Source organism: Trachurus japonicus, chromosome 1 (genome assembly GCF_045865225.1).
Source record: "Trachurus japonicus isolate A0001 chromosome 1, Traja_1.0".
Classification (NCBI taxonomy): Eukaryota; Metazoa; Chordata; class Actinopteri; order Carangiformes; family Carangidae; genus Trachurus; species Trachurus japonicus.
In genome coordinates, this window is record NC_140907.1 from 3,308,919 (window position 1) to 3,336,025 (window position 27,107).

At 41.8% G+C, this 27,107-nt stretch overlaps 2 protein-coding genes across 2 annotated transcripts; one reads left to right on the forward strand and one right to left on the reverse strand.

Annotated features, from left to right (window-relative positions):
- Positions 1–13: 13 nt before the first annotated feature.
- Positions 14–16,849, reverse strand: tmc6b (transmembrane channel-like 6b). The gene is made up of 21 exons (XM_085785490.1): positions 16,807–16,849; positions 12,872–13,059; positions 12,108–12,235; positions 11,152–11,319; positions 9,620–9,775; positions 9,412–9,520; positions 9,236–9,320; positions 7,720–7,977; positions 6,450–6,664; positions 6,205–6,349; positions 5,829–5,984; positions 4,812–4,996; positions 4,623–4,713; positions 3,819–3,916; positions 3,611–3,706; positions 3,438–3,513; positions 2,989–3,122; positions 1,295–1,471; positions 1,066–1,144; positions 870–956; positions 14–751 (listed from the first exon to the last, which is right to left on the reverse strand). The coding sequence occupies exons 2-21, from the start codon at positions 12,925–12,927 to the stop codon at positions 737–739; spliced, it is 2,514 nt and encodes an 837-aa protein (XP_085641616.1). The 5' UTR covers positions 12,928–13,059; positions 16,807–16,849; the 3' UTR covers positions 14–736.
- Positions 16,850–18,584: 1,735 nt separating this feature from the next.
- tmc8 (transmembrane channel-like 8) lies at positions 18,585–26,995 on the forward strand. Its single transcript, XM_085785648.1, has 16 exons — positions 18,585–18,903; positions 19,582–19,843; positions 20,649–20,797; positions 20,953–21,084; positions 21,177–21,229; positions 21,975–22,114; positions 22,202–22,349; positions 22,945–23,121; positions 23,205–23,344; positions 24,030–24,099; positions 24,185–24,288; positions 24,446–24,632; positions 25,082–25,236; positions 25,353–25,496; positions 26,478–26,556; positions 26,684–26,995. Exons 1-16 carry the CDS (start codon positions 18,861–18,863, stop codon positions 26,819–26,821), a joined length of 2,121 nt encoding a protein of 706 aa, XP_085641774.1. The 5' UTR covers positions 18,585–18,860; the 3' UTR covers positions 26,822–26,995.
- The last annotated feature ends 112 nt before the right edge of the window (positions 26,996–27,107 follow it).

Genomic DNA, 27,107 nt, shown 5'->3' on the forward strand with positions numbered 1-27,107 from the left:
AAATACACACCAATATGATAAAACATAATTTAATTACAAAAGTATTACATTACAGCTGTAGTTTATTGTCCTAAAGGAGCTATTTAAAAAACTAAATAATAAAACCCAAGTCATCATTTACAGTTGCATCACACCTCAACATCCAAGTTTACTACAACATACATACTGATAAAACATTTAAAAAAAATTAAAAAAAATTAAAAGCATTAAAAACGGTTCACAGTTGATAAAAAAGTGCTTCTATAAGAGATGACTGAAATCTATTTAAACTGACGACACCAGTTTTAAGATTTCTCTGTTACACATTCTGGTTCCTGCTTCCTGCTCAGTTTTAACTAAAAATCAGTTCTTCCTCTTTTGTGCTGTCTGTAACTCTGTCTTTCTCTGTTCTCTTGAGCAGTCGTGTTATTTATTAATAGTCAAGCATATCTACCGGCTGCTGTCAGGCTTCACTTTGACTTCCTAACGTCTGAGCTCAAACAGTTCATGTTCTGTGTAAACTGTACAGTGCAGTAGAAAGCAAAGCTTTTCACCTGATAGTTCCACATGATTTGTTCATCATCTCTACAAAAACTCCAGTCAAAAAAATCCTCTGCAAATTCAAACTCTAACAGATGTATGATACATTTGATTTTGGTCACATTCAGTATTCCAGGTATATCACCTCTGGCCTACGTATTCTCCCGGCTTGTGCTCAGAGGATTGGGAGGACTTGTCTACTGGAGACTCGACGGCCTCAGCAGGCAGAGTTCTGGAAAACAGAATGAAATGAAAATAAAATGTTAATAAGGTTTTTAAGATTTGTACTGTAACCTGAAAAAATGTCTCAGATTAAGACGAGCAAAAAAAAAAAAGCCTCAGGAACAGACCTGACTTGTGAGTCTCTGTGTGGGGGTTCGTTTTTGTTCATGTACGGACTGAAGGCGAGTGATGAGAAACTTTTTATCGTCTCCCTCCTGAATAGAGAGATGAAGAGATGAAGACCCAGAAATGTCAAAAGCAAAATAACAGAACATTTCAGTCTATTATATTCATGCCCATACTTAGATACATCCTGTACATTACATTTTGTATCTGCTCCTGTAGCAAATTGATGATCTTCCTTTGACCGTCCACCACTTGACTGTGGAAGTAGATGACTATCCTGATGGAAAGACACAATGAAAGTGCATCAGAGCAGTGTTTCACTCAATAACAATGATTTTGATAATAATGCAAAGTGATTATATAGATGAAACACACACACTGACAATGGGAAAGCCTGCTACAGCTGTGTTTGTGTCTGTGTACTCACAGAAAGATGCCTGCTCCCACAAACAGGAAGAAAGGGTTTTCCACCAGGTAGGAGTGAGCCCTGGCCAGCACCGACAGGTTGGGATTATCCTTTTCCAGTTCTTCCATCATTTTTTTCCCTGCCTGGAACATGTTTTTCAGCCCGCGGAACGGACCACACGACGACGACGGCTTGATACTGAGGACAGAAGACACATGTGACTCTCTCTGTTGTGAGGCCAAACACATCTGTGTTTGTCTCTGTTGTGAGAAAGGACAGATTGCTGAACAGGCATACATACAGCTGTTTATTCAAGTGAACATAGGCAGGAAACGTGACTACAGCCAAACCATAAATTTAAAAAAAAGACATGCTAGTAAGGCTACAGTCCAGTTTTCAAGTGGCAATGGTCTGAGTAGAATACTTGTATCTTCACTTGTGCGTCTTCTGCTGGATCTAAAATGTCTTCCCATCTACTGTCTAGTAGTTGTCTACATCTACTGTCTAGTCAACCATATTTACTGTCCACCACTGTATGTGTAAAAGTGTCCACTAGACTAGATGATAGCGCCCTCAAAAGAATCTACTAAGAGTTGTCTCTGTGGTACACACACTACTTTGTGTTAACAATCCCACATTGCAAAGGCCCATATTTAGTAGATAGAGAAATTAGTGTGTTTCTGAAGTTGTCAGTGATGACACACAACACAAGTGTCTGAAATGTTGCTTAACTTGTTGGTCACTCTGTGTGTGTGTGTGTGTGTGTGTGTGTGCGTGTGTGTGTGTGTTACACAGGAAGCAGTGACAGAACAAGGCAGAAACTTTAAGGGAAGATGGAAACTTTAAGGTGACTTAAACTATTTTCATGTGTGTGTGAGAGAGAGAGAGAGAGAGAGAGAGAGAGAGAGAGGGATAGAGCGTGTGTGTGTGTGTGTGTGTGTGTGTGTGTGTGTGTGCGTGTGCTCTATGTTATGTTATAACAAGAAGTCATTAAAGAGAACCATTCTCTAAAATACAGAAGAACATTCAACCCACAATAACCACAATACAGTGTATGTGTATGTGTGATTATTTCACATGTTGTTGGGATGCATATCTCAAACAGCCATGTTCACAGGGCAAAAACGTGGTCATTCTGCTTCCCACAAGACAAACTATTACATTTCAGGGTTAAGACTCGACTGAGGTTACTGAGTTCAGACTGAAAAATGCACTTTAAAAAAAAAAAAAGTGAACAGTGTAGGGGTGTGTTTTTCTCAGTACAATCCAGGACGACCGGTTTCAATAAGAGATCCATGAGTTTGACTTATCAGATGCCAAAACCCGGCACAGCAATTTATAGTGCAATCAGGTATGGTTTTCCATTTCTGGAAAGCCACAGTAACAATCTGAGTCCTCTGGAACAATGATCACGAGGAAAATGGTGGAAATATAGTGTTAATGTTACAAAATGATCTCATGGTAAATGATTATAAACCTGCAGATTAGATTGCATTGCATTGCATTGCATTGCATTGCATTGCATTGCATTGAATTGCAATGCATTGCGGTACAGTAGATGTGGTTCTGACCTAGTGTGTTTTTTTGGCAGAGCCCACAACCACAATGTAACACCACAACATGGTGGTTATAATTGAGAACAGGGTAAACCATGAGGCAATTAATATGAATTAATGCAATGTTCTTTTAAGTGACAGGGTCGACTGTGCGAGTACCTCCACATGGTGTATGTGACACACACGGAGGCGCCGAGGAAGGAGGGGAAGCAGAGGAGAGTGATGAAGATGGTGGTCATCTGGCTGACCCTGTAGGGCTTCCTGGGAGCCTGGCAGTTCATCATCACACTGCTCTGTGGAGTAAACAAAATAAAAGGTTAGAGATCGAGACAGGGAAAAGATGACAGAAGCAGAGGACCACTGAGTTGAAGACTGTATAATAATAAACAAAAAGTCAAACGGAAAAATAAGATGACGTCTGTGCATCTGCCTAATAGACTGGGAATTTCTAAAGGCACGCCACAGCAGAGGATAATTTCAACCACAACATGGAAAGAAAGAACAGGGGGAAATTGCTGTCATTAGACACAATTAGCTGTCTGAATACTTTTTGGAAATTTCAGTTTAGGCCTTAATTTTTGTGCATCATAATCTTTCCACTGAAGTACCTTCTTAATGTAGAAAAGCAGCAGGAGCTTGATGACCTGCACAACGGGCAGGAGAGGAGTGAAGAGAACACCCAGCCTGAAAAACACAAAGGCAATATTCATTACCCAGAACAGCTCTGACATCACTCACACATGACTGTGTGTGCGGGCATTGTAACGGTAAGTTTCAGTACCAGGCTAAGGTCTGTCCGTAGATGAGTTCAAGGACATTCCTGGCGATATCAAACTCTGGGTTCCTCCTCTTTTTCAACACCCTCTTAGTAAACAACCTGCAGAGAGCAGGAGGAGAAAAGAGGTGGTTCAATACACCACAGTGAGGGAACAGAAAGAAACCAACAAAGGAGAAAAGCTGCAATTTTCATGGTTCTGTGTGTTACCCACCTCCAAAGAAACTCTCCTAACAAGGTGTCCAGAAGAGTGAAGATGAATTCCATTAGTAGGAAGCGATAAAGCTCCTGGCCAACAAAAGTCTCCCAGCACTAAATGCAATATAGTCAAAAACAGATCAGACAAAGTGGATCATGAAGGGAGCAACACACTGTGCAATGCTGACTCCAAAAATGAAATTAAAAAAGCATTCCAAGACTAATAATGTAATGTGAAAGAGAAAATCTCCCTGACTCCCCCACACTAGAGGAATGGACTGATATTGTTAATGAAATATACCGTATATAATGGAAAAGATTACTTTCTCGCTTTGCCTACAAATGGATAAAGTCACAAAGTCATGGTCAAAATGGGTCTCCTATGTACAACAAAATGTCACAGTCACATCCTAGAAACTAAATCACTTGTCTCCGCCCACTTACTTTCTTTGTCTGTCTCTCTGTTGGTTTGAAGGATTGTCTGGTCCTATACGTCTTATACACGCATATCAAAACTCAGATAATATAGTTGTTTGGTCTCCCTACAAGTGAATGCAGCCGTTGTTACAAGCCCATACATCCCGTTTTGATTCATCATTGTTTTTTTTTGTTATCCCACCTTCTGTCTGTTAGTTTTGTTTTTTTCTTCTTTTAACATTATAATACTGTAACAGTTATGTTTTGATATGCTGATGTTTTCCTCTTTTTTTTTTCTTGACAATAATTGTGAATCAAGAAATCAATAACAGCTGTGTAATGTATTCTGTGAGGATAAAAAAAGAAAACAAAAAGAAAGAGGAAATCTCATCATTAATATTACCGTTAAGTGATCGTACTGAAGGTCAACGGCCACCCGGCCCAGCCAGTGGTAACAGAGGACGGCCAGGATGCTCACTTTTAACAGCAAGTTCCTGGAGAACACAAACGTCAAACAAAGTATTAGCAACAACAGTCTGACACCTCTGCGTCTTCTTACCCTCAAACGTTAACCCCGTGTCTCTGCTCGTACCTGCCGATGGCAACGTATGTGCATATGGTAGGTGACTGGTAGTCCTCCATACAGGATGTGAGGTTGAACAGGCCGGGCAGCAGCAGGTTGATGAGCGACACCACCGTGGGCAGAGCCAACAGGCTGGCCTCGTACAGTAACACGTTCTTGTTGGCTTCAGGACTACGAGCTATTTTCTGCTGGTTCTGTGAGGAAAGAATGAGAGAAAGCTGAGTGTGCAGGTCCAGTAGATGATGTGCTCTTTTCATGATACAGTTACTTTCATCTTCCATCTGTCAGAGATCACACCGTCAGAGTGCGCCCCTCTCTCTGCTGGCAGCTTTGCTCAGAGTCAGTGTGTGGTTTTTGATGCCACCACCAGGAGTCACCAGCAAGTTACAAAATGTAGAGGGTAGGAGATTTAAAAATCAAACAGATGTTTAGATGGTCCGATTTTAAATTGTGCGATAATGACGTCCATCAGAATTTACTGATGCCTTTATGCAAGCAGAGGAACAAGACCAAAGACTGTGGGCAACGTATACAGCCACAAGTCCTGAATATCCACCGGAGTTGGGCACGTTACTTTAAAAAAGTAATCAGTTGTAGATAGTACTTTACCCAAAAAGGAACTGAGTTAGAAACTGAATTACTACATTACAAAAGTTGCTAATTACCAGGAAATGTAACTATTGCATTACTTTTTTATAAAATGTTAAAATATGTCAAATTACCTGGACTCGCCCCCCTAGCCTCCCGTTTATCTGGAACTAACCAACTCACTCAGTATTCCTCCGCACAGGCCTGAGTGAGTTGCTTAGTTCCAAAAAAAAAATCAAGTCAAGTAACGGCGGATTTTATTGTCAGTAATGCTAATGGTATTATAACGTTATAACTTTTTTGATTACTCCTTACTGAAAAAAGCAGCACCTTTAGTAACGCCGTTATTTTATAACGCTGTTATTCCCATCACCGATATCCATCTATAAAGATTCAGATCCTTGAAACGTTGCACCTTGGAAAACCCTCCCGCCTCACCTGGTGCATGTGATGGGAGAAGAAGTAAATGATGACCACGGCGGCTGTGGTGCTTCCTATGCAGATGGCCCATGCTATGCCGTGGACCGTCAGTTTCCGCAGCTTCTGGCAGCCAGTGTTCTTGACGTCCTTATGGTTCACTTCTGCCAACAGCTCCTGAAGAGGGAGAGACGTGAGGGGGAGAGAGAGGGGAGTTATGAAAAGAGAAAAAGGACATTGCAGAGGAGAGACAAAGAGAGGGTGTAGAAAGAGCAGAATGCATTAGCTCTTCACATTCCTGTGATGTATGTGACGGAGAACAAAACACAGAGAGGGAGGATGTGTTTGGTTTGTCTGTGTGTCTAAGGCGTGTATGTGTGAGTGTGTGTATGCGTACCTTGAGCTGGGTGCAGATATTCTCAGACATGAGTTTTACAGAACTTCTCTTGATGACCTTGAAGTCCCAGGAGCAGAAGACTTTTATGGCCAGGATGCTGTGGGATTTGTTTATTCGGAAACTCTGACCAAATGATTTGGACATGCTGTAGAGAAATCACACATTAACATCTTGACATATAACAAATACATAACTAATTTATGAGTTGAAACAAGCCTGAAACATATTTAAAACAAACACTGTACCTGTACACAAGGATGATACACGTAATGAAGAAGGCCATTCCAATGGTGAAGAAGTATGCGAGTGGCATGTTGTAAGGCAGGTGCTTCGTTGTGCCGTCTGGTCTGGTTCCATTAGACACAGAGATGTTCTGCCCTCCAGCATCATCCCTGTAGCTCCCACCCAGTCTGTTGTTACAGTAGTATCCATAGTACATTACTGTGTCTGAGAAATAGCCCTGAGACAAAAAGAGACGGAGAAACAGTCATTCACACCAAAGTGAACATTTGCGTCAGTGGTCACTTTGTTACATGAGATAATGAAGAAACACTGAGACAAACACATTTTTCGGTGACGAGCTTTAGTTACAGCAGTTACAAGATGGCTTTGTTATTAGGATGTCATCACGTGGACTTAAAGGGATACGCCAACATTTTTTTTTCATGTCTTGCCTCACTCCCGAGTCCATGACCAGCAGATAGACACCATCCTTTCAACTGTGCGTGCAGTAACAAGGGAGATACGGGCAGAGCTGGTACATCGCTAATTAGCTTAGCTAATACACTGGAAGTGCATAGGTAGTGTTAGCCTGCCTCCTACCTGAGCCGAGATCAGCAGTCAGAAGCTGATTTCATTTTAGCTCTAAACTCTGTAAATATATCACTTTATCGACATTTCAAACATTTTTAGGTGAGAAAGTAGCCGTTTAGATCAGCAGTGTGTCGTTAATTTGTCTAAATACCAGCTGTTCGGCGCTACTCAAGCTAGCCGTTGTGACCAACGCACTTCTGGTTACTTTCACAAAATAAAACACCCGTTGCTCTTTACATACAGAAAACCATGACGATAGAATTTGTGCTTTTACTTTGAAATAGGAAGCTAACCTACCCTTGATGTAGCTAGCTTGAACCAAAATAAACCCTTTGCTTGAACCCTCCGTTTTGACCGATCTCGTCCCGTTACCGGCATTTGACCGCTCAAGAGTTTCTCTGATGACTTTAGGTGGAGGCAGGCTAACACTACCTATGCACTTCCAGCGTTTGAGCTAAGCTAATTAGCGGTGCGCCAGCTCTGCCTGTATCTCCCTTGTTACTGCACGCACAGTCGAAAGGATGGTGTCTATCTGCTTGTCATGGACTCGGGAGTGAGGCAAGACATGAAAAAAAAATGTTGGTGTATCCCTTTAAAGCTTCTGAACACACACAAGTATGTGGTGAGTGTTTTCTAAAAACTGAGGCTTCATAGCATGTTAGAGTGTGTTGCAATAACATGTCACAACAGGACACAACTCACTGCGCCGGTGAGGAGCTCCAGTCCAGTGAAGGAGCGTCTCACAGTAGACAGCACTGGAGGGTGCACAGCCTGAGGCAGCACCAGGAATGCAACCATCACCAGCAACAGGAACACGTTGAAGAAGAGTAGGGTCTTGAGAAACAGGAAGTATGAGAGGACTCCAGTGCCGAATCGGCCGCTCACTCTCTTGAGTGCCACCTGCCACAGCTGGAGGGAGTGCAGGAACGACAGCCAGCTGTACCAGCTATGTCTCAGTGCCTAAGAAACAGCATGGGAGAAGAAACACACAGAAAACACATCACAACCAGCAAGAAAACTATAAAAAATCTCCAGTTTTTCCTAAAAATCACTTCGGTTTTTTGGGTTTGAACTTTGTGACTCATGCTCTTAGAGCCGTCTATGCTTGGGCAACAGATACATTATACCGCTTACAGTACGTAGAAACATGGAGAGGAAACACAGTCAGCAGACACAGTCACCAGCACACATGAGTAGAAGCCCATGTGAGGATTACTGTAAGCAAGATTTCTTTTGTAAACGCCTATATTTTATTTTCTAGGAAACTCCTACAGCCTCTACCGTTAAGTAGAGACTGTATCATTTTTCATTACTAAAAAATAGTGTGATGATAATTTATAAGATTTGAAACACAAACTGAAACTACCACTATTTTCTCCTCTGTTTATAAACTTCAGAGCAGTCAATTCATCACTATAGGGTCCAAAAGTCAGAGCCACCTGCATTTTAATGACATCACTACTTTGCACCTCTTTCGCACCTCCAACAAGCCTTTCTACATGTCTCAGCGGAGGCATCTTAAATTAACTATTGCTTCAGATTAATTTAAAAATTCACAACCATTAGACAATTGGTCTAAACATTTCACATTCATTGTCCTTAAAAAGGGTTAAAAGCAGGAATTAACTCTATGCTACGTGCAAAAGCCACTGTCTGTCACGGGTTTTCCCCCCATCAGATGTTTTTGTCACAAATGAAAGGGTGTAAAACAGAGCAAATGAGCTAAAAACGTGTTGCTGTAGGGCAGCCAACCCCATTATGCAGCCCACGGACCAAATGTCTGGCCCGTGGAGATCCACGGGCACTGACGCACCTGTCTTGATATGAAACTACGTGAGCAACATGAGATAATGTGTGCATTGCTCTACATTATTTCTAAGTCACCCAATCTCACTCTTCACTGTACACTGAACTATGCTTGTGTAGAGAGCACGTAAACGAAGAAAGAAAAACCTTTGAGAATCCCTTGCAGCAGCAGAAGCAGCAGCAGCAACATTATCTGTACATAAATCAACTTTTACTGGCGGGATGGGAAAAAAAAACTCCTCAGTTTGGCACACTTTACATACTTTTAATTGTGGAAACTCTGATGTAGTGCGTCACTAGAAACTTGTACTGTATCTGGACAGGCTCTTGTTCGTAATCTTGGTTCAAACTCTGTGTGTCGAGTCAGGACAATGGACAGGATTGTGTCAATGTTGCTGGTGGCGTGACTTACAATTATTATGTAATATTTGAGTCGACTGCAACATGGGATCTGACTGCCAGAACGCGTGTGCCTCTCCTTTTGTAATGCTAAAGTCCTGCAGACAGAGAAACACAGGGGAGTTCAGACTGATGTCGAAAACACACGAATGAATGAATATGAATATGAATAATGTAAAGCACATGAACCTGAGTTCACTCTTCTCCGCCACACTGAGGGGCATCGCCCGGAGCATCTTGACTCTGTCGCTCACTGAAAGGTTCTGCAGGTTGTTCACCAAACGCTCCCTTTTAGTCACTGTAACACACAGTGAGACAAACATGTCATCCCAGATCAGTTTGTATTCTAGTTTTGGAGGAGCCCAGTAAAGTGAAGGTGATTTTCCTCCCTCTGTACCTTCTGCATCCGTATAGTCTCCCTCCATGCCGTAGCCCCGTATACTTGGTCTGGCAGAGCGAGAGAAGTCCCGGATGGCAGGTCTGCTCTGCCTGCGTCTCCGAAGCTGCATGGTCCTGTTGTAGTACTGAGAGATGATGGCTCCTCTGTTGCGGCCTGACAAGGCAAGACGGATCAGACTGGTCAGAGGTGGGATTAACATAAAAGTACAATTCTCAAGTCCTCCGCCTCTTGCTGAACTCAAAGACAAACGCATCTGTTGTAAAATGGTTTCTATACATGTATTTGAATGAAATAACCACTTCATCACAAAAAAATGCCAAATATCTGTTGACAATGAAATCACCCTGAGGGAGAGAGAGATGTGCACGTTGACAAAACCAAGACGTTGACGAGACAGAGTTGTTTTCGAGAAAAATGCAGAGACTGCTTGCCAAAAAACTGCCCCCAACAGGAACACGCATCAGTGGTTTTGCAATTTATCTCAAAATAACTCATCTCATACGTTCCGTTATTATCTCATAGTGTGGTGAATCTGCAGGTCACAACTTCTCCACCAGAGCATTTTGGAGTTGTTGGATTGTGTATTTGATGAGTTTGATGAAGGAAATGCCATTTGCCTGAGCAGCTCACGACTCTGCTCCGCCATTCTAAAAATAGCTTGCACCGACAATTAAAGGTAACGAACCAACATTAATGGGCCAATTTGCCGAAATGTGGAACTATCCCTTTTAACATCAAAACAGTGTTCACAAGACAGCCCACTGTAACATGTTCATTTAAATGTTGGCATGTGACACAAGGGAAGTACTGAAAGATGAATATCTCTCACCAACGTTTCCGATGTTGAAATTCTAACTTGTGAACAACGTATTATGTGATACAGCTTAAGAAATTAGATAACAGCTTCAGAGCTTTGAAAACAAGCTAAAGCACCAGACCTGCAGCAAATGCTGGCAGGAAGATAACACACTGATTGCTTCCTCATGAAACTTAACTGCTCAACTGAAACAAGTCTGTTTTTATCTTTTATAACTCAACATGTGCAGTGCAGCTACAGTACAACCCCATACTGACACAGAAACCTAATGGGTTAGTTTAATATGGCACCATAAAGCACTTTCGACAGTCTATGCACAAGTGAAACTCTATGTGGTAAACATGAACTTTATGCAAGAACTATGAAAAACAGCCTTGTCCTAAGCAGCTGTGAATGTTTCTGTGGGGTTAGACCAGTGGTGACAATCATTATCTTAACCTGGAGATGAACTTTAAACCTGTAAGTATTTCACTAACCCAAACATGCCACACTTTCTAACATTATGCTTACTGCCGCTGGGCCTGAAGCTTTCACCCTTGTAGGGCAAAAACAATTTACAGGAATATCAATGAAGATGTCATTGCCATTGATGATGTCAAACCATCCTGTTGTCAGATACAGTAATCATTCATATCAACAGATCTTCAGACGTATGTGATTGTCTGTGTCTTCCTCTCAGCATCAGTGTTTTCACTTTCACAACAGGACCCACCGATGGTGCGACTGGGCATGGACGACAGGATCTTCATGGTGGCTGAGGACCAGCGTTCCCCTCTGAGGGGGTCTGTCTCTCCTCCATCATCCTCCCATTCATCATCTCTTTGTCCCAGACGCCTTTCCCTATAGTTATGTCCATGACTGGACAGGTAGGCCACATTATCTGGGGAATTTAAAAAAAACAAAAAAACATGAAAAATATTTTTCAGGTCTACTTTCTCTCAGTTCTCAATTAGATTTAGAGGTCCGCACTTTTGGAAGGCATTGCCAAACCACCTTAGAAACTGCACAAGCATAAACTCATTTAGGAAACAAATAATCAATTGGCCCAGTTGAGCAATGCATAAACCAACTGTTTCCCGTACATCACCACACAACATTGCTTTTTTTGTCTCTCTCTCTTTTCTAACTGTTTTATGTTGTTCTTCACATTACTGTAAATCTGTTTTTTGTGTTGAATGTTTGTTAGGACCACTTTTTTGGCTTCTCCTGCACATTTGCTGTATCTACTGTATACATTGTATGTTTTTGTTGTTGTTCTACTTTTTTATCACGCTGTTTTATCTTTCTTTCATGTGCTAATAAAAATAATAATAATAATTGCATCTGCTGATAAGGACAATGATATGTTCAAACAAGATATTCACTGAGGATGACGGATGATGCGCTCAGAGGATGTTAAGAAACACACCGTCATGAGTGATCAGTTAGAAAAACATTCACTGTAAAGTCAGTAATGCAGTAATTGAATATTTTTTGCCCTTGAGACCAGAAGAGGATAGTCAAGCCAGATCACAATACCATACACAGACATACACATTACTATGACAGTACATTTTCTTATGCAGGGCTGATGGCATTTTACATCTAATATCTTGTATCAATATTAGAATCACATAAAACTCAGCTATAAAATCAGTTCTTCACATTACACATCCACAGTGACAGTACCTCGACTCTCCTCGTCCAGTTCCCTCTGCAGCTGCTGCAGCTCGATGGCGTCAGACATCCCATTCTGACTCTGCTCTGCTATCAGCTGGTTGAACGAGTGATGAACCACCTCCTCATCTAGTGGGCTCCTGACAGAGGGACACACGGACATGAGGACAAGGACAGAAAAGAGTGAGACAGAGGGTAGGCTGGATTCAAAGACACTTCAGTTCAGATCCAGACGGCTCTGAGAGCTGACGGCCGCTGACAACATTATGGTTCACACTCAAGGACATTCTGAATCAAGTCAGTGGAACTCTCATGGGAGGAAACTACAACCAAACAACACAAGAAGAGTGTATGAAGTGAATTTCATTCATCTGTGATCAGCACAGCTAAAACTGCTCTTCTGTGTGATCCTCCTCCTGCGTTATCTAGAACTGGACTGACTGTTTTCTCTCGTAGCAAGAAGAAAATATAAACAAACGGTGAGTGCAGTTCCCTTTGACTAAGCACTTTTACAAATATAGCACAGCGAGAATGCAAACACACACACACACTCATTCACAACCAAACATCGGCATGGCGATCAGTCCTGTTAAACGTCTTAACAGGTGATCAACAAGTACAAAGTATTTATGCTAAAGCATTTCCTTATACTTCTCACACTCTCTGCTGCTCTCACAGCCCTCGAGGGAAGAAGTGCTAACTAAGCTCACGGCTCATGACAGCAAAACTAAACAGAGAACAGGAAAAACAGAAGAGACATGAACTTTGTCACTTACTCCAGTCCAGCCTCCATGAGAGGGTAGCTCAGATCGAAGTTAACGTTTCGAGCCATTCCTCTTCTGCTCCAGTCCGTCTCAATCTGTCCCGCCGCCGTCGTTCTCTCTGTCGACTTATTGCAGAGGGATCATCACACCCACACGCTCAGACCTGCGCTCTACTTCCACCATAGTGTTTAGTGCTCTACCTGAGAGAGAGGCGGGGATAAGGAGAGCGAGACAGAGTAATGAGTGAGTCATAGGTGGAGGGGGAAAATGCCAGTAGACCTCCTCAGAATTGAATGCTCGTGTCATGCTGCAACTTGTCCTGCACACATTTAAACAGCAACTTGAGGTAACAAATCTCAAGGACTGCATACATAATAACTGACTAATAACTGGCACCTCCGGGACACGACCTCATGTACACTTTATGTAGAAGGATATGGAGATCATTGTAAATGTGGCATCACATAAAACAACTACAAATACAGCTCTGAGTTTTTCTATGCCTTCCAACATTCATCTGCCTTCGTGGCAACGGGGGAGTCTTTCATGGAGCTGACTTGTCATGAGGGGCTACGTCATTTTGTCCTGACTCATGAGAGCTCCATTGTAGCGCTGCCTGCTTGTCATCAGGACTTGGTCAGAGTCAGGCGCCGTGTCACCGGTGACATGAATATTCATAGACGCAGACAGACGGACGCATTGTCAGTGACCACGATCAGGGCGTCGTACTGACGAATTGGAGGAAGCATATTGTTTCCTGTGTGTTTGTGTTCATTTTCAAAAGGCCTTCACTGTGTACAGTCAGAATAGCCTCACTTTTGTGCAACAAGTGCATGAAAAAACTAATTAAAGTCCTAGAGTCCTGTTGTTTTAAACACTAGCCTAACACAGGAATCTTAAAAACAAGTTTAGTTAGTGGAGTTTAAGGTAAATTGCAGTATACAAGCTGAGACTGTGGACAAATAAAACAGTATCAACAGCTATACATTCTGCTCTTCAGATGTCATGGTACAAACAGCTGATCTGAAAATACACCCACAAGCTGCACAGTTAAATGCTGCACACATGAAAAAGAGCATTCACCAAAATGATTTCTTTGTTTTGATTCACTTTCATGATGAGCAATTGATAAATGATATTATCTTGTAGAAATTTCTCAACCATCTGAGATTTTCGTCATTCTGATGGATTCATAAAAGCATGTAGCTTATGATACGATATCAATAAGCAGAACTGTTCAATCAAGGTTTTTTATATATAATCATACAACTTTAGACTACTGTTATAACAATAAAACAAAACAATCAATAAAACAAAATTACTAAACCCGAAGCCTATAAACATCAATATTACCCAGCCTACTTCATCCTTTCCTATTCAATTAACATCTGATTAACCAAATATCAGTACGTTACAACAGATTAATAATGTTAAACACTACTTAAGTACAGTAATACATTTCCCATAAATTCATTATACTGCTTAGGTTACAATAAACATCACATCCACTTCCTGTTTACATGCCCCCACAATGGAAAACACTGGTAGTGATGTGACTTGTGGGATTGAAAACATCTGGTGAGCTTGTTGGTAATATAACAAGATGCAACAACTCAGGCTTTCAGCTTTGTACTTTCAGCCCAACCAGTCCTGCAGGTTTAATATGTTGTAGTCCTCTGGGGTATTGTTCCTAAATGTCCCTCTGTCCAAAGCTTCTACTTGATCCCACAGACATCCAGTCATTATTAAGCTGATCTGGACTAAGCTCACCATTCCCTAAAACCTTCAGACTGTAAAAGGTTCCTCCTGATTCAAAAGTCAGGAAAGCCCCTCTTAACCATTACAGTACCACGCCATTTTATTCTCTCCTACACTACAGTAGTTACCTATAGCACAACTTAAAATAAAGACAACAGCCGCATCACAGGTATAAGCTGAAGCTCGGTGTGTCTGTTTCATGTGGCAGCTGTATAACAACATAGTGAGAACATATTGTAATAATTTTATGTGTGTGTGTTTGAGATACCAGAGAGCTGGGATTTTGCTTGGGGTGGAAACTCTGATTCTGGTCCTGCGAGAATATGATATCAGCAGCATACATGAAGCAGGGCGCAGCTATGAAGATCAGCCAACACACTGACTGAATGACTCAAAAATGCAATTATACCACCACAGACATTAATCCTTCTTTTCTGAAACTCTCTGCACAAAACTGGTTTCATTTACATTCTCTGAAACAAACTCCTCTAATTACCTCACGTTTCCTATTACATACCTTCCTTTAAGTTCATCTCCTTTTTACGCAAATTTGACTGTTTCAGTTTCTCGCTCCTGCAGGGCATTTAAACAAACAAAGGCTTTATGCAACACTGCAGGCCTGGACTCCTGAGTCATTCTCTTTCTGACAGTGGGTGTTTGGTCTTGCTGCACGTCTTATGTGATTTCTTATAATGAAGCATCCCTCTGAGACTGTAAAGGCAGAGCATGACATAGTGGGAGTGGAACACACACGACAAAGCTTGACAGGGGGTCAAGCTCGTGGGAGTGGAGCTGCATGACTGCCAAATAAAATAAGCTGGGAAAACAAAGCAGGGGACGAGAGAGACGGTTTCCGTACAAGTTTAAGTTGGGTTATAAGTTCACTGGAGAGCACCGCTGCTTCAAAAAAAGGAAATAAGCAAGAAATCACAACTGGATCACAACGAAGATAACACCCTTGTATACAAATAAAAAGGCTGCCTAACATCACATAGAATGACAGTCAGTGTTGAAACAGAAAAAAAGAGGCAGTTATCAGCAGATGTGAGGTGGAGGGTAATAAGTGAGAGGAGCAGTGGGAAGGAATCCGTCCACCCTGACGGCTCTCAACAACTGTGAGCTAATCAGTTCCCACGGAGCTGAGGAAACCAGACAGAGAGGTCTGGAAAGTACAAGATCACTGTAAACATGACAGCACAGAGTTGTACTTAAAGCACTGTTTAATGCCCTGATGTTTTGAGTTTTGCCCTGGGAAATGGGCGGGGACTGGTGGGACGGAGAGACAATGGAAGAGTATAAAGTTGTCCTGAACTTTTTTTGCGTTTTAGTAGAAAGGAGGAAAGGTACAGGGATTAGGGCAGATACTAAAAAATAAATACAACGACAAGCAGGGGATCATAGGGAATAGTTACAGGAGACTAAACAGTGGAGATGAAGGCAAACAAGAAAAATGTGCATGCAATTAGGACAACTCTGCTGTCTCTAACACAGTCAGGCATGCATGCACATACACAGTTACACTGTTATTGCACTCTGAAGGCCATAACACTGCATGTCTCTCCGCCTTCATTCAGAAAAAAAGAGAGAGAACATCAAATTATAGGTTCACTGTTGGCTACATCACAGAAACTGGAAAAGTGTGCTGAAACACAGATGTTACAGCAGTCAGCAGCTCTATCTATCTATCTATCTATCTATCTATCTATCTATCTATCTATCTATCTATCTATCTATCTATCTATCTATCTATCTATCTATCTATCTATGTCTCATCCATATCTGACTCCTCACTGCAAGTAACCACCCTGCTGTTGCACAACGAACTACAAAAGTTCCCTCAGCCGAGATTGTGAAGCTGTAATTACTTTCGCAGGCTCTCTGGTTAACTCACTTCTCAGAGCGATATGAGTGAAACTGCCCAGTCTAAACACTTACCGGTATTTTGTCTTCTCCTTTGTTGTGTCGACTAACTAGCTTTACGGTTACCTACGGTATATGAAGCTAACGGGCAGCCTCCGGGCTTGTCAACCTGATTCAAAAGTTTCATTAAGTTGGCAAAGGTTTATATCTCCGTCCGAGGTGAGTGCAAGTGTGTGCTTTTACAAAAACCAAAAGGGCATCAAATGAATCGTAGCAACAGATTAACACGTGTATAAAATCAATAAATCAAATAATGATAGTTCACTCACCCGCTCCTAACTTGTCAAACCGCTGAAGTTGGCGAGTCGCGACGATGTCAGTCAAAATAGAGAGCACCATGCTCAGCCGGGCAGGGGGGAGGAACCATCGTCCTGGAGGGGGGTGCTGTGGTGTCTCTGCTGGATTTAAAAACAGTCAAGCCGGGGAGACAACGTTTATGTCACACATGGAAGCTCAGGTAAATATCAACGTAAACGTCGTACCCTCCCAAAAACTATTTAGCGACATTGTCTTCCACCGGCAGCGAGGTAATGTAAACCTGACCCCCGCAGAGCTGGCACTCATGGCGCGGTCCTATTCAAGCTTGACATCCTTCCAGACTTGTTTGTTTAGCGAGACAATGCAGAAAAACACAAAGACAAACGAAACTAGAGTAGAAGCGGGGTCAAACATAATCTGTCGATACCACAAAAGTTAACGCTGAGTTTGTAACACTGTGTACGAATACACTTCTTTACAAGTTAAAAAAAAAGAGAGGAGACTAAGATATTTTCTGATCGACACCTTACACTTTACCCTAGCCTACATACCTGGCCACACCTTGGATTCTCTGAGAAGACAAGCGACTTACTGAGAATACTATCTTTAGACTATTTGTGAAGCGACCAGTCTCTTATTTGTTTATTGTTAGTGTCCTTTTGTACCTAGGCCGTGTAAAACTCTTCAAAGACCCTCTTCATTTGAGACATGACCCAGAAGGAAAAGCACAAGTCAATGATGACTTAGGCCTAATTCATTTAAACAATCATTAGATCACAGGGAATATTTACAAGGGATTTACACAGGAGATGAAAGCAAACAAGAAAATGTGCATGCAATTAGGAGAACTCTGGCATCTCTAACACAGTCAGACAGTGATAGCTGCCTCAATGTTTTGATATTGTTCTTGCTGGCTCACTGACTCTTAAAAAGTAGGGTTTTTCTGCTGATGAGCAAGTAAGGATTTGAACGCAAGGCTTTTATTTGCTGTGTATTTTCTTTGAGATGTTTTGTTGAGTTCTACTGATCTGATTCTTCACCCACTGTGAAGTGAACAAGACAGGCAGGCAGAGAGAGACAAATCTTCATAAGAGCATTAGTGAAATGGAAACTTGGCATGTTGAAAGAGCATGACACCCAAGCTCATGTTTCTTGGTAAAAGGCACTATCTAGAAACCTCAAATGTCCTTGTGGTGAAGTGGGTGGAAAGAGCTGCTGCTTCATCATCACGAACATACAGTTAAACATCATTTTCCTAATGATGAAACTCTACCAAGTGTCGAGTGAAGTCTATCTGGATTTAACAAGTAGCTTTAGTTCACATATGAACAAGTAACAGCTGCTGCTTACCTGATGTTTTGTGCTTCAGGAGAAATTGACTTATGGCTGTGGCAGTTCTTCACACACATTGAACTGATAGATAATCATTGTTAAATATATTCAGTCATAGAATTTACAGTGTGTAATATGAAACCAAATGTGTATTTAGCATTATACCTCAGTGGATTTCATACGCAAAGTCGTATGAAAACAACCCAAAGAGATCACACTGCATCATAAATTATTAGATCGCACTTAAACATAAGGAAATAGGGAAAATGAAACTGTAAATCTTAACTTTAAACTTTAAAGAGAAGTAACCTGATGTTGAGCTTTGTGTCATTTTTTTCAAGTGAAGTGTGTACATAGGCTACTACGTACGTATGTGTATTTCTTGTTATGTTGTGAAATTATCGCCTATGTCTACATCCTGCTATGTGATTTCCTGTAGGCTGTCAAATTTAGCCAGACTCAGAGTCAGTTTATGTGTGAACAGATCTAAACCAGAAACTGAGCTGCACCAATAGAGCTGGGGCAAAAACACTAACCACAGAGCAGCTGCTCAGGAGTCTTCACTCTAGCGTGACAGTGATGTGAGGGATAAAATCAGAGAAGATATTTTGATGCAAATTGCGGAAGTGCTCTTTGAATTTTGAGTTACGCCTTGGGTGGAGATGCATGTTGTCTTGTTGGGTTTATGAAGTGAAAAGATTCGGTTCTTACAGAGGAAGTTCAGGGAGAAAAAATGGAGGAGCAACACACGGTCAACTTCATGAGGCTCTTATCAGGTAACAGAAAATAACACAGCTAATGCCTTTTGCCTTTGTCATCTCTGAGTGTGTTTGTGTGAGAGGTGACACTTTGCTTGCTCGACGCTGTCTCTGTACGGACAACAGAACATATTGTGTGTACTGTACCTCTGCATAGAGCTTACCACGAAGAGCCGTGGTTAGTTGTGAATATTATGTAGCCGTTATTAGTACAGAAGTTGCTGATGTATGTTTAACAACTACAGGAAGATCAGCCAATAAATAAGTAGGCTACCTACAGCTTGAGTTACGTATTTAGTTTGACAGGGGACCAGATGTTTTTCTGGATACAGCTTCCACGGAGAAAAGCCCAGAAGCAGGAATTGTTTTATATGCTGTAATGTCAACAAGTCACGTTTGCTTTTGTGTTATTCATGCAAATATCTCATGGAGGGTTACTTGTAAATTGACACAAAAATTATGTGGAATTCTTTTGGCCATTGAATAATTGAATCATTTTCCATATTCCTAGGTTTTGGGCTGATGTTTAGACACAATGAGACAGGAAATCAAGAGAATAATCTGCAGATTAACTCTAAAAATGTGTTATCTGCCACACCATCAGCTCAGCAACACATCAACATGTGAACATATTCACTGTCGTCTATATTCGTTTGTCACAGTTTGTAAGGAAATCACATGTCTTTCTTACCACAGATGAGAGCACTCAATCCACAATGTCACTGGACTCCTGTGAGTACTATCAGATGGAGATTTTTGACCAGCTGCCCAGCGTCCAGGCTTGCCGGCTCGGGCAGAACGGACAGGGTGTTTCAGATGTCGGTGAGGTCTACCAGTGCAGCACAGAGCCGGGGGAGAGTCCAAACAATGGCCACCTGTCCAGAGCACCCAGAGACAAGGCGTCTACGCAGCCACTCAGAAACCTGGCCATGTGTATTCAGGCGAAGCGAGGTGCCAGGTGGGTGGGCTTATAATAGACTCCTGCATCCGGCTTCTTCTCAATCATGTTTTACCACCTTGACATTTGAATGCCATCACACACTCTAACACCTATGGCATTAAAGATAAATAAAAAGTAGACTGCAGTGGTTTAATCATTCATTCACATACCAAAATATTGTATTCTGTGTCTCTGCAGAACTTTGTTCTTAGTTCTTTCAACCTTTTTGGCTTGTGAGTCAGTAAAATGAATGTCTATTGTGACACCATGTCAGCTACTGTATGTTCATGTGTGTTGGTCAGTCAGATTTAATCAGCACCTTAAACTTCAGATCTTTGTCTGGCATAAAGTTTTAAAGGGATAGTTCACCCAAAATTCAATTTTCACTCATTATCTACTCACCCTCATGTCAACTAAGAGCTGTGAGAATTTTCAGAGTCCTCCGTGCCTTCTCTGAGTTACGGGGGGGTCTGTGCAGCAGTATTTGTCCAATGGTTGTCAATGGATACCAACTTTCTTCGTCCAAAAAGACACACCAAAAAACATCCAAATACCTCCATACTGCTCGTCTGTAATGTCCCTCTTGTATTGAAGCCCCAACATGAGAAATTGTTCCGTAACTCAGAGAAGGCACGGAGGACTCTGAAAATTCTCACAGTTCTTAGTCAACTTGAGGGTCAGTAGATAATGAGTGACATTTGAATTTTGGGTGAACTATCCCTTTAAGTGGTCGATGTTTTGTTTTTGTATTAATTAATTATTAATGTTTAGGGGAAGGGTTTAAGATGTTAAATGGATATATTGTGTTTGCACTGTTATTTAGGGACAGGAGAAAGATGGAAATCAGAAATATTGGTTTTTGGGAATCATGGAGGCGGAGCCAGAGCATCAATATGAAGAGGGTGTGGGTGCAGATGGGAGTGGCTCTGTCAGGCCTGTTGCCATGGAGGCACACTCTCCATGCCATTGCAGGTAAGACAGGCCTGCAGGAAATTACTCTATTTCTGAATATCAACTCATATTGACACATCTTTGAAGTTGGTGTGCTGTATTTTAGTGATAGGGTAACTTCATCAAACACAGTAATGTCATTAAAATCCTAATGCTCACTGTTGATCTGTTCCCAGGCAGGTTTGGAGCAGGCGTGAAGGCCTACTTTGTTTTCCTCAGATACTTGATTTACTTGAACCTAATACACTGTGCTCTTATCTGGGGTTTCATTCTTGGCCCCACAATATTTTATGGCAGAAGCAACAGCGGTGAGTCAGCTGTAATTATAGATTACAGTAAATTTACCACGACTGGATTTAGAGTCCTAAAAATAAACTACTGCTTTTGTTTGTTCACGCAGAACCTTTGAAGTTTGGAGGCAATGACTCAGTTTTAGATTTCTTCCTGGGATCAGTAAGTGTGTGTGTGTGCATGTGTGTTTACTTCTCATTCCTCTTCCTCTTAAAGGGATAGTTCAACATTTTGGCAAATTGGCCCATTGCCATAATCCCTATATTTTTAGGAGTAGGTTTGTTACCTTTAATTGACATGCCAGCTAGCCTGATCCTCCAGTCAGTGCCCCTGACCAAAGGCACTGGCTCATAATCTGGAGTTGGTCCCCGGGCGCTGCACCGCGGCTGCCCACTGCTCCTCAGGGATGGGTTAAATGCAGAGAAAGAATTTCACTGTACTAGCTGTATATGTGACTAATAAAGTACCTTTACCTTTAAAGCTATTTTTAGAACAGCAGAGCAGAGCCGCAAGCTGCTCAGAGGTACGCTATCGATTTCTACGATTTCTTGGTTTCCCTCATAAAACTCATCAAATACACAATCCAACAACTCCAAAAAAGTTGTGACCTGCACATTCACCACGCTATGAGATAATAACAGAATGTTACGAGACAGAGATGTTTTCGAGGTAAATTCATGCAAAACCGCTGATGCGTGTTCCCGATGGGGAACGTTTTTTTCGCAAGCAGTCTCTGCATTTCATTGCATTTGATGAGTTTGATGAGGGAGGAAATCCCATTAGCCTCCGTTTTAAAAATAGCTTGCACCGACAATTAAAGGTAACGAACCTACTCCTAAAACTATTGCAATTATGGCAATGGGCCAATTTGCCAAAATGTTGAACTATCCCTTTAACCTCTCCACAGGGTTATCTGAGTCGTTCTCCAGTCTTCATAGGTTTTTACACACGTGGTTCCTTAGACCTACAATGCTTGAATACACCTCTGCTGTACCTTGCTGGAATCCTCACCATCATTTTCCTCAGTCTCATCATGGTGGTCCGCAGGTAAGTGTTGCCCTAACAACACTGAAAAAAAAAGTCCATTGTTGGTTAGGTATTCAATGTATGTGCTCATTTCTCAACTCCTCCTAGAACCACCATGGGCTACAAGCACACCTGGATGCTCGGGAAGCGTTACAGTATGAACGTGAGCTTTAAGATCTTCTGTAGCTGGGACTTCACCATCCAGGACCCTGATGCAGCCACTCTCAAACGCAGCTTCATCAGGAACGACGTCAAGGTGCACGGACTGACATGTAGCACTGAACGCATGGTGCCATCCCTCCACATTGGGTGACAACTTTGTCATGACCACTGGCCAGATGCAGGGTTAATTGCTCTGTAACATTCAACCACAAAATGCATTTGGCTTGTATTGTTTTTACAAACAATGATCAAATCTTAATACTTAATCAAAAAAGTGCTTATGAAAATGAGTGCACAGTAGATTTAGGGTCCCACCGGTCTCTGCAGAGGCTTGGCCAAGTGTTCATAAAACAGATGTGTACAGATGTGCATGCATAAAGACTGTCATAAAGACTGTCATAAAGAATGTCTTTGACTTATATACATAAGTTATTAAATGTGAACCCTGCTAAAAAAAATTAAATCATAAATGTACAGAAAAAATACAATGCACTTTATGAGACTTTTCAGCTTTATCTGTTTTTTATTCTACATGAAACTATACAGCTAAAGAAAAGGTGTGTGCACTATGTTTCATAAGACTCCTGCTTTAATAACTTGCATGTCTGTGTTGAAACAGTCTTAATGTTGATTTGATATGTTCACAGTCTGAGTATGAAGGTCTGTCTGTATTGTTTGTGTCTCCTCAGCTGTTCCTAGTGGAGCAGACTTTCTCCCTGCGGGACTCTCAGAGGACACTTGGACAGAGGGTGCGTCTCTACCTGCTCAGGTTCAACCTCAACGTGCTGGTCCTGGCTCTGCTGGCCGGATCCTTCTACCTCATCTATTTTGCCACAGAAACATCTCTGCAAGAGGGCGAGGCAAGGCTGTGATGTTCAGTATCTGGGTTTGGTCCTGAGTTTGGTGAATAGCTTTTCACACTGACTGTGTTTCACAGAAGTCGGAGCACTGGTTGATGAGTCTGTTCCTCCAGTATCTTCCTCCCATCACCATCACCTTTGTCAACCTGTTCTTCCCCTACGTCTTCCGTAAGATCTCATCTTTTGAAGACTACTCCTTCACCATGCAGGTGAATGCCACGCTTGTGAGGTGAGTAAAGGCTGAAGAAACTCCTCTGTACACCAGGGCCGTAACCATGGAGTCAACATCGGGGGGGACCAAATCTCTCTCTTTCTATACTGTATATATACCGTACTTTTCAGACTATAAGCTGCTACTTTTTTCCCTGTCCCAGTGTCCCAGTGTCCCAGCTCTCGTCTCTGCTCCGTACCCGTAATCTTTTGTTTAAGACGGTTAAGACGACATAAAACACACAAGCCGTAACATCGTATATGTTACGTAACATTATCCACGGCTCCATGTATTGATTTGAAGAGGAGCGTAACCAAAACAACGGAAAAGCGAGTGGACTTGCACTTCCTACTGTCTTTCTGTGTAAATATCTCATGTTACAACATGAAGACCTGAGGCTTATATTCAAGTGCGACCTATATACAGTATGTACTGTATTTTCTTTTAAAATTTAGCTGGTGCGGTTTATACTCAGGTGCGCTCTATAGTCCGGAAAGTAGCTACGGTAAATTCACTAACACATAGGATGCTTTTTAATTTTAATTTTTTAATTAGCTAGCTATATATTGGGGGTGACATTTTGAGCATAATCTGAATATTTTGGGGGGTGTCCCCCCCCAATGTATATGGTAATTACGGCCTTGCTGTACGCACCCACTGACACACACACCTGCGCACATTCAGCCTGTCTTTTCCTCCTCAGGAGCATCTTCTTGAAGCTGGCTTCACTGGGGATCTATATATTCTACCTCGTCACAGCAGTCAAACAGCAGGTGAGTTGCGAGTGCAATGGGCTGCAACGAGGCGTTGCTACAGTGATGTTATCTGACAATGTGCGTGTTGTTTTTGTTTCTTCAGCATGGGTGCAGGGAGCTCCAGTTTGGCAGAGAGATGTACAAGCTGTGTATTTTCAACTTCCTCAGCACCGTCTTCACCACATTTCTTTTGAACTACCCCAGGAAGTGGGTTTGCTTGAGATCAACAGTCTGTTTCTGTCTTAGTCAACTTGATGGTTTGAATGAAAAGATCGATCACAGAAATCAGGGAAATAGGCCTATATCTATAACTATTCTTCATCCTCTGGATTCATCAACTTTACATCTTTCCTGTGTTTGTCAGGCTGCTGTGGGAAGCGTACCCAAGTTCCTCTCTGACCTCGTTGCTGGGGAAACAGCACTTCCCAGTCGCCTTCAATGTGTTGGATCTGGTGTACGGTCAGACAGTGGCCTGGGTGGGGATCTACTACTGCCCTCTGCTGCCTCTCATAGGAATCGTCACACTGGTGTTCACGTTCTACATCAAAAAGGTGATCTGACTCTCTAAAAGAGCAGTTAAAGACCATCTATCAGACATGAATCGGTCTGCTGTCTCACAGATCTTTCCAGTTCAACTGCCTGTGTCTGCTTGAGAACAGTGACCTAAAAGGATTCAGTACATCTGACCATAAACTTTGAAATACTGCCACAATTAAAGTAATAAAACAAAAGCAGTGTAACAAATGGCAATAAACACTTGCTGGGAAAATGCAGAAGTACCAAAGTAACAGTATTAGATTAAATAAAGGAAAGAATCAACTTCAAGGTGAGCTTAGCTCAGCACAAAGATTGGAAATAGGAGGGAAACAGCACCTCGTCCTCTTGATAGTTCTATGTTTATACAAAATTCTTCATGTCTTCTTTTCCACACATGGTTTGTTGCACTGCAGTGACTATTATTTGAATTTGCATGTGTCTCTTTGTCCAACACTTTCTTCAGTTCGCGGTCCTGCGGTGCTGTGTCGCGGAGCACCGAATGTTTCGGGCCTCCAGCTCCTCGGTGTTGTTTCACTTCATGTTGCTGCTCGGTCTCGTCATGGCTATAACCACACTGGGCTACAACCTCTACCAGCAAGGGCAGATGCCAAACACCACGTACTTGTTTTATTTTTTTACCTCTGTTGTTCATTTTCAATTCAGCCTATCCCTGAAGTAGTTTTTACTTTTCTGTGTTGCTGCACATTCCTTCAGTTTGTTCCTCCTGTTTCCAGGTCCTCCTGTGGTCCCTTTGGCGAAGGACTAACAGTGTTTAATGTGACAGGAAAGTGTGTGGGCAGCCTCCCCAGCCTGGCACAGAACATTCTCAGCTACCTGGCCTCTGAGGCTTTTGCCCTGCCGCTCATATTAGCTGAAATGTAAGTGTGCAAATTGACAAAGCAGATTCCATCAGCAAGGACAGAGACACTACAGGCAAAGATTGAGATTTTGGGCTATTGTTCTTCCAGAACATGTATTCTTTCAGAAAAGTCGAAAGAAATGGTAGAAAATCCACGTTAAGGGGGTTATTTTACTTCATTTTGTCTTCTATCGTCAGTAGATTTCTCCTAAATTTACCAAAAGTTAGCATGCTATTGTGACATACTGAGCTGTGTCTGTTGTCTGAGCCATGTCATGTCAGGTATCATTGTAAAGCTCTCTCTCTCTCTTGAACAATTATGTAGGCTCCAAAAATGGTCATTTCCTCCGTATCCGCAACCAATCGTAAAAGTATGATTTACATTAACAATCTATGGAATTTTACAGTACAAGTCTTTAAAGGCCGTTTTCTCAAAATGAGTTTTGAGCTAGAAATCTCCACTTCAGCAGCACTTACGGACGCCAAACCTTCCAGTTTTATTCCTGTCTATATTCTGAAGGTTTTTATGTAGGGGATTGTTGATATATCATTCACAGCCTGATTTATACAACATTTTATTCCTAAAAACATGGCGAAATTAGATTTTTTTTGGGCTTGTGACAGTATTTTCTCATTTACAGAGTGATAAAAAGAGATATCCAAAATCCCCTCTGTAAAAACTTCTGACTCTAATATGTCAACAAAATAAAACAAGAATTTTGAAAGGGGCTTTATCTATTGTTCAGATTTCGGTTCTGGAAATGTGCAAATTAGCACATATTTCATTAGATATTGCCTCATTTACATTTATTTTAACAAAACTTGTAATACAAAAAATATTTGTCTTAATGTAAGTGATAAACTTGGGAAGTTTCATGGTCATATCTGTTAGTTAATTTTTTCCCTATTCACCTGTAGTGTCTCCCCTGAACAAATTAATGCAAGATGTTACACACGCACTAGGCTACTCTGATCTGTCTTTGAATGTGTGTTCCCTCAGTATAATCTTAACCTCATACGTGTCACGGGGGCGAGCGAATCAGAAGGCCATCGAGAGACTGAAAGACATGCTGATTATGGTACGTGACAAATGGTGTACACACCCAGTTGGCTGCCAGTGAAGCTTTTACACTGGGGGGTTATGAGTATGTTCGACTGTGCGTGTGCATGTTGTGTGTATGACTCTGTATGTGTCTCCCCCCACAGAGTAGCTCAGATAAGCGTTTCCTGGTGAAACAGCACACCACAATGCTCAGACGTAAGAAGGAAACCCGCACAGTCCGTTCTGCAGCCGTCAGAGGTGACGCCCCCCTCAGTCATGGGAGAGACCTCTATGGAAGCTGATTAAAGAGCCCAAGCTCCTCTTAAGAATAAAGCCATGAAGAAATCCAACCTGGACCTGTGCATACATTTAAAGAAAGTTACAACCAGACTGCTGAACTCTCACATTCATAGTTATATACAAAGATAAGAGGTGTGTTTGCTATGTTTTCCTGCAAAGGTCACATTGGTCTCAGTTACGGGTAATTTATCCTCATGTATGATGTCGCTTACTATTAGTCAAGTCATTTTCATTTGGCTGCAAATTTCATCAAATTAAAAACATTAAAATTCCACGATCTGGTTGACC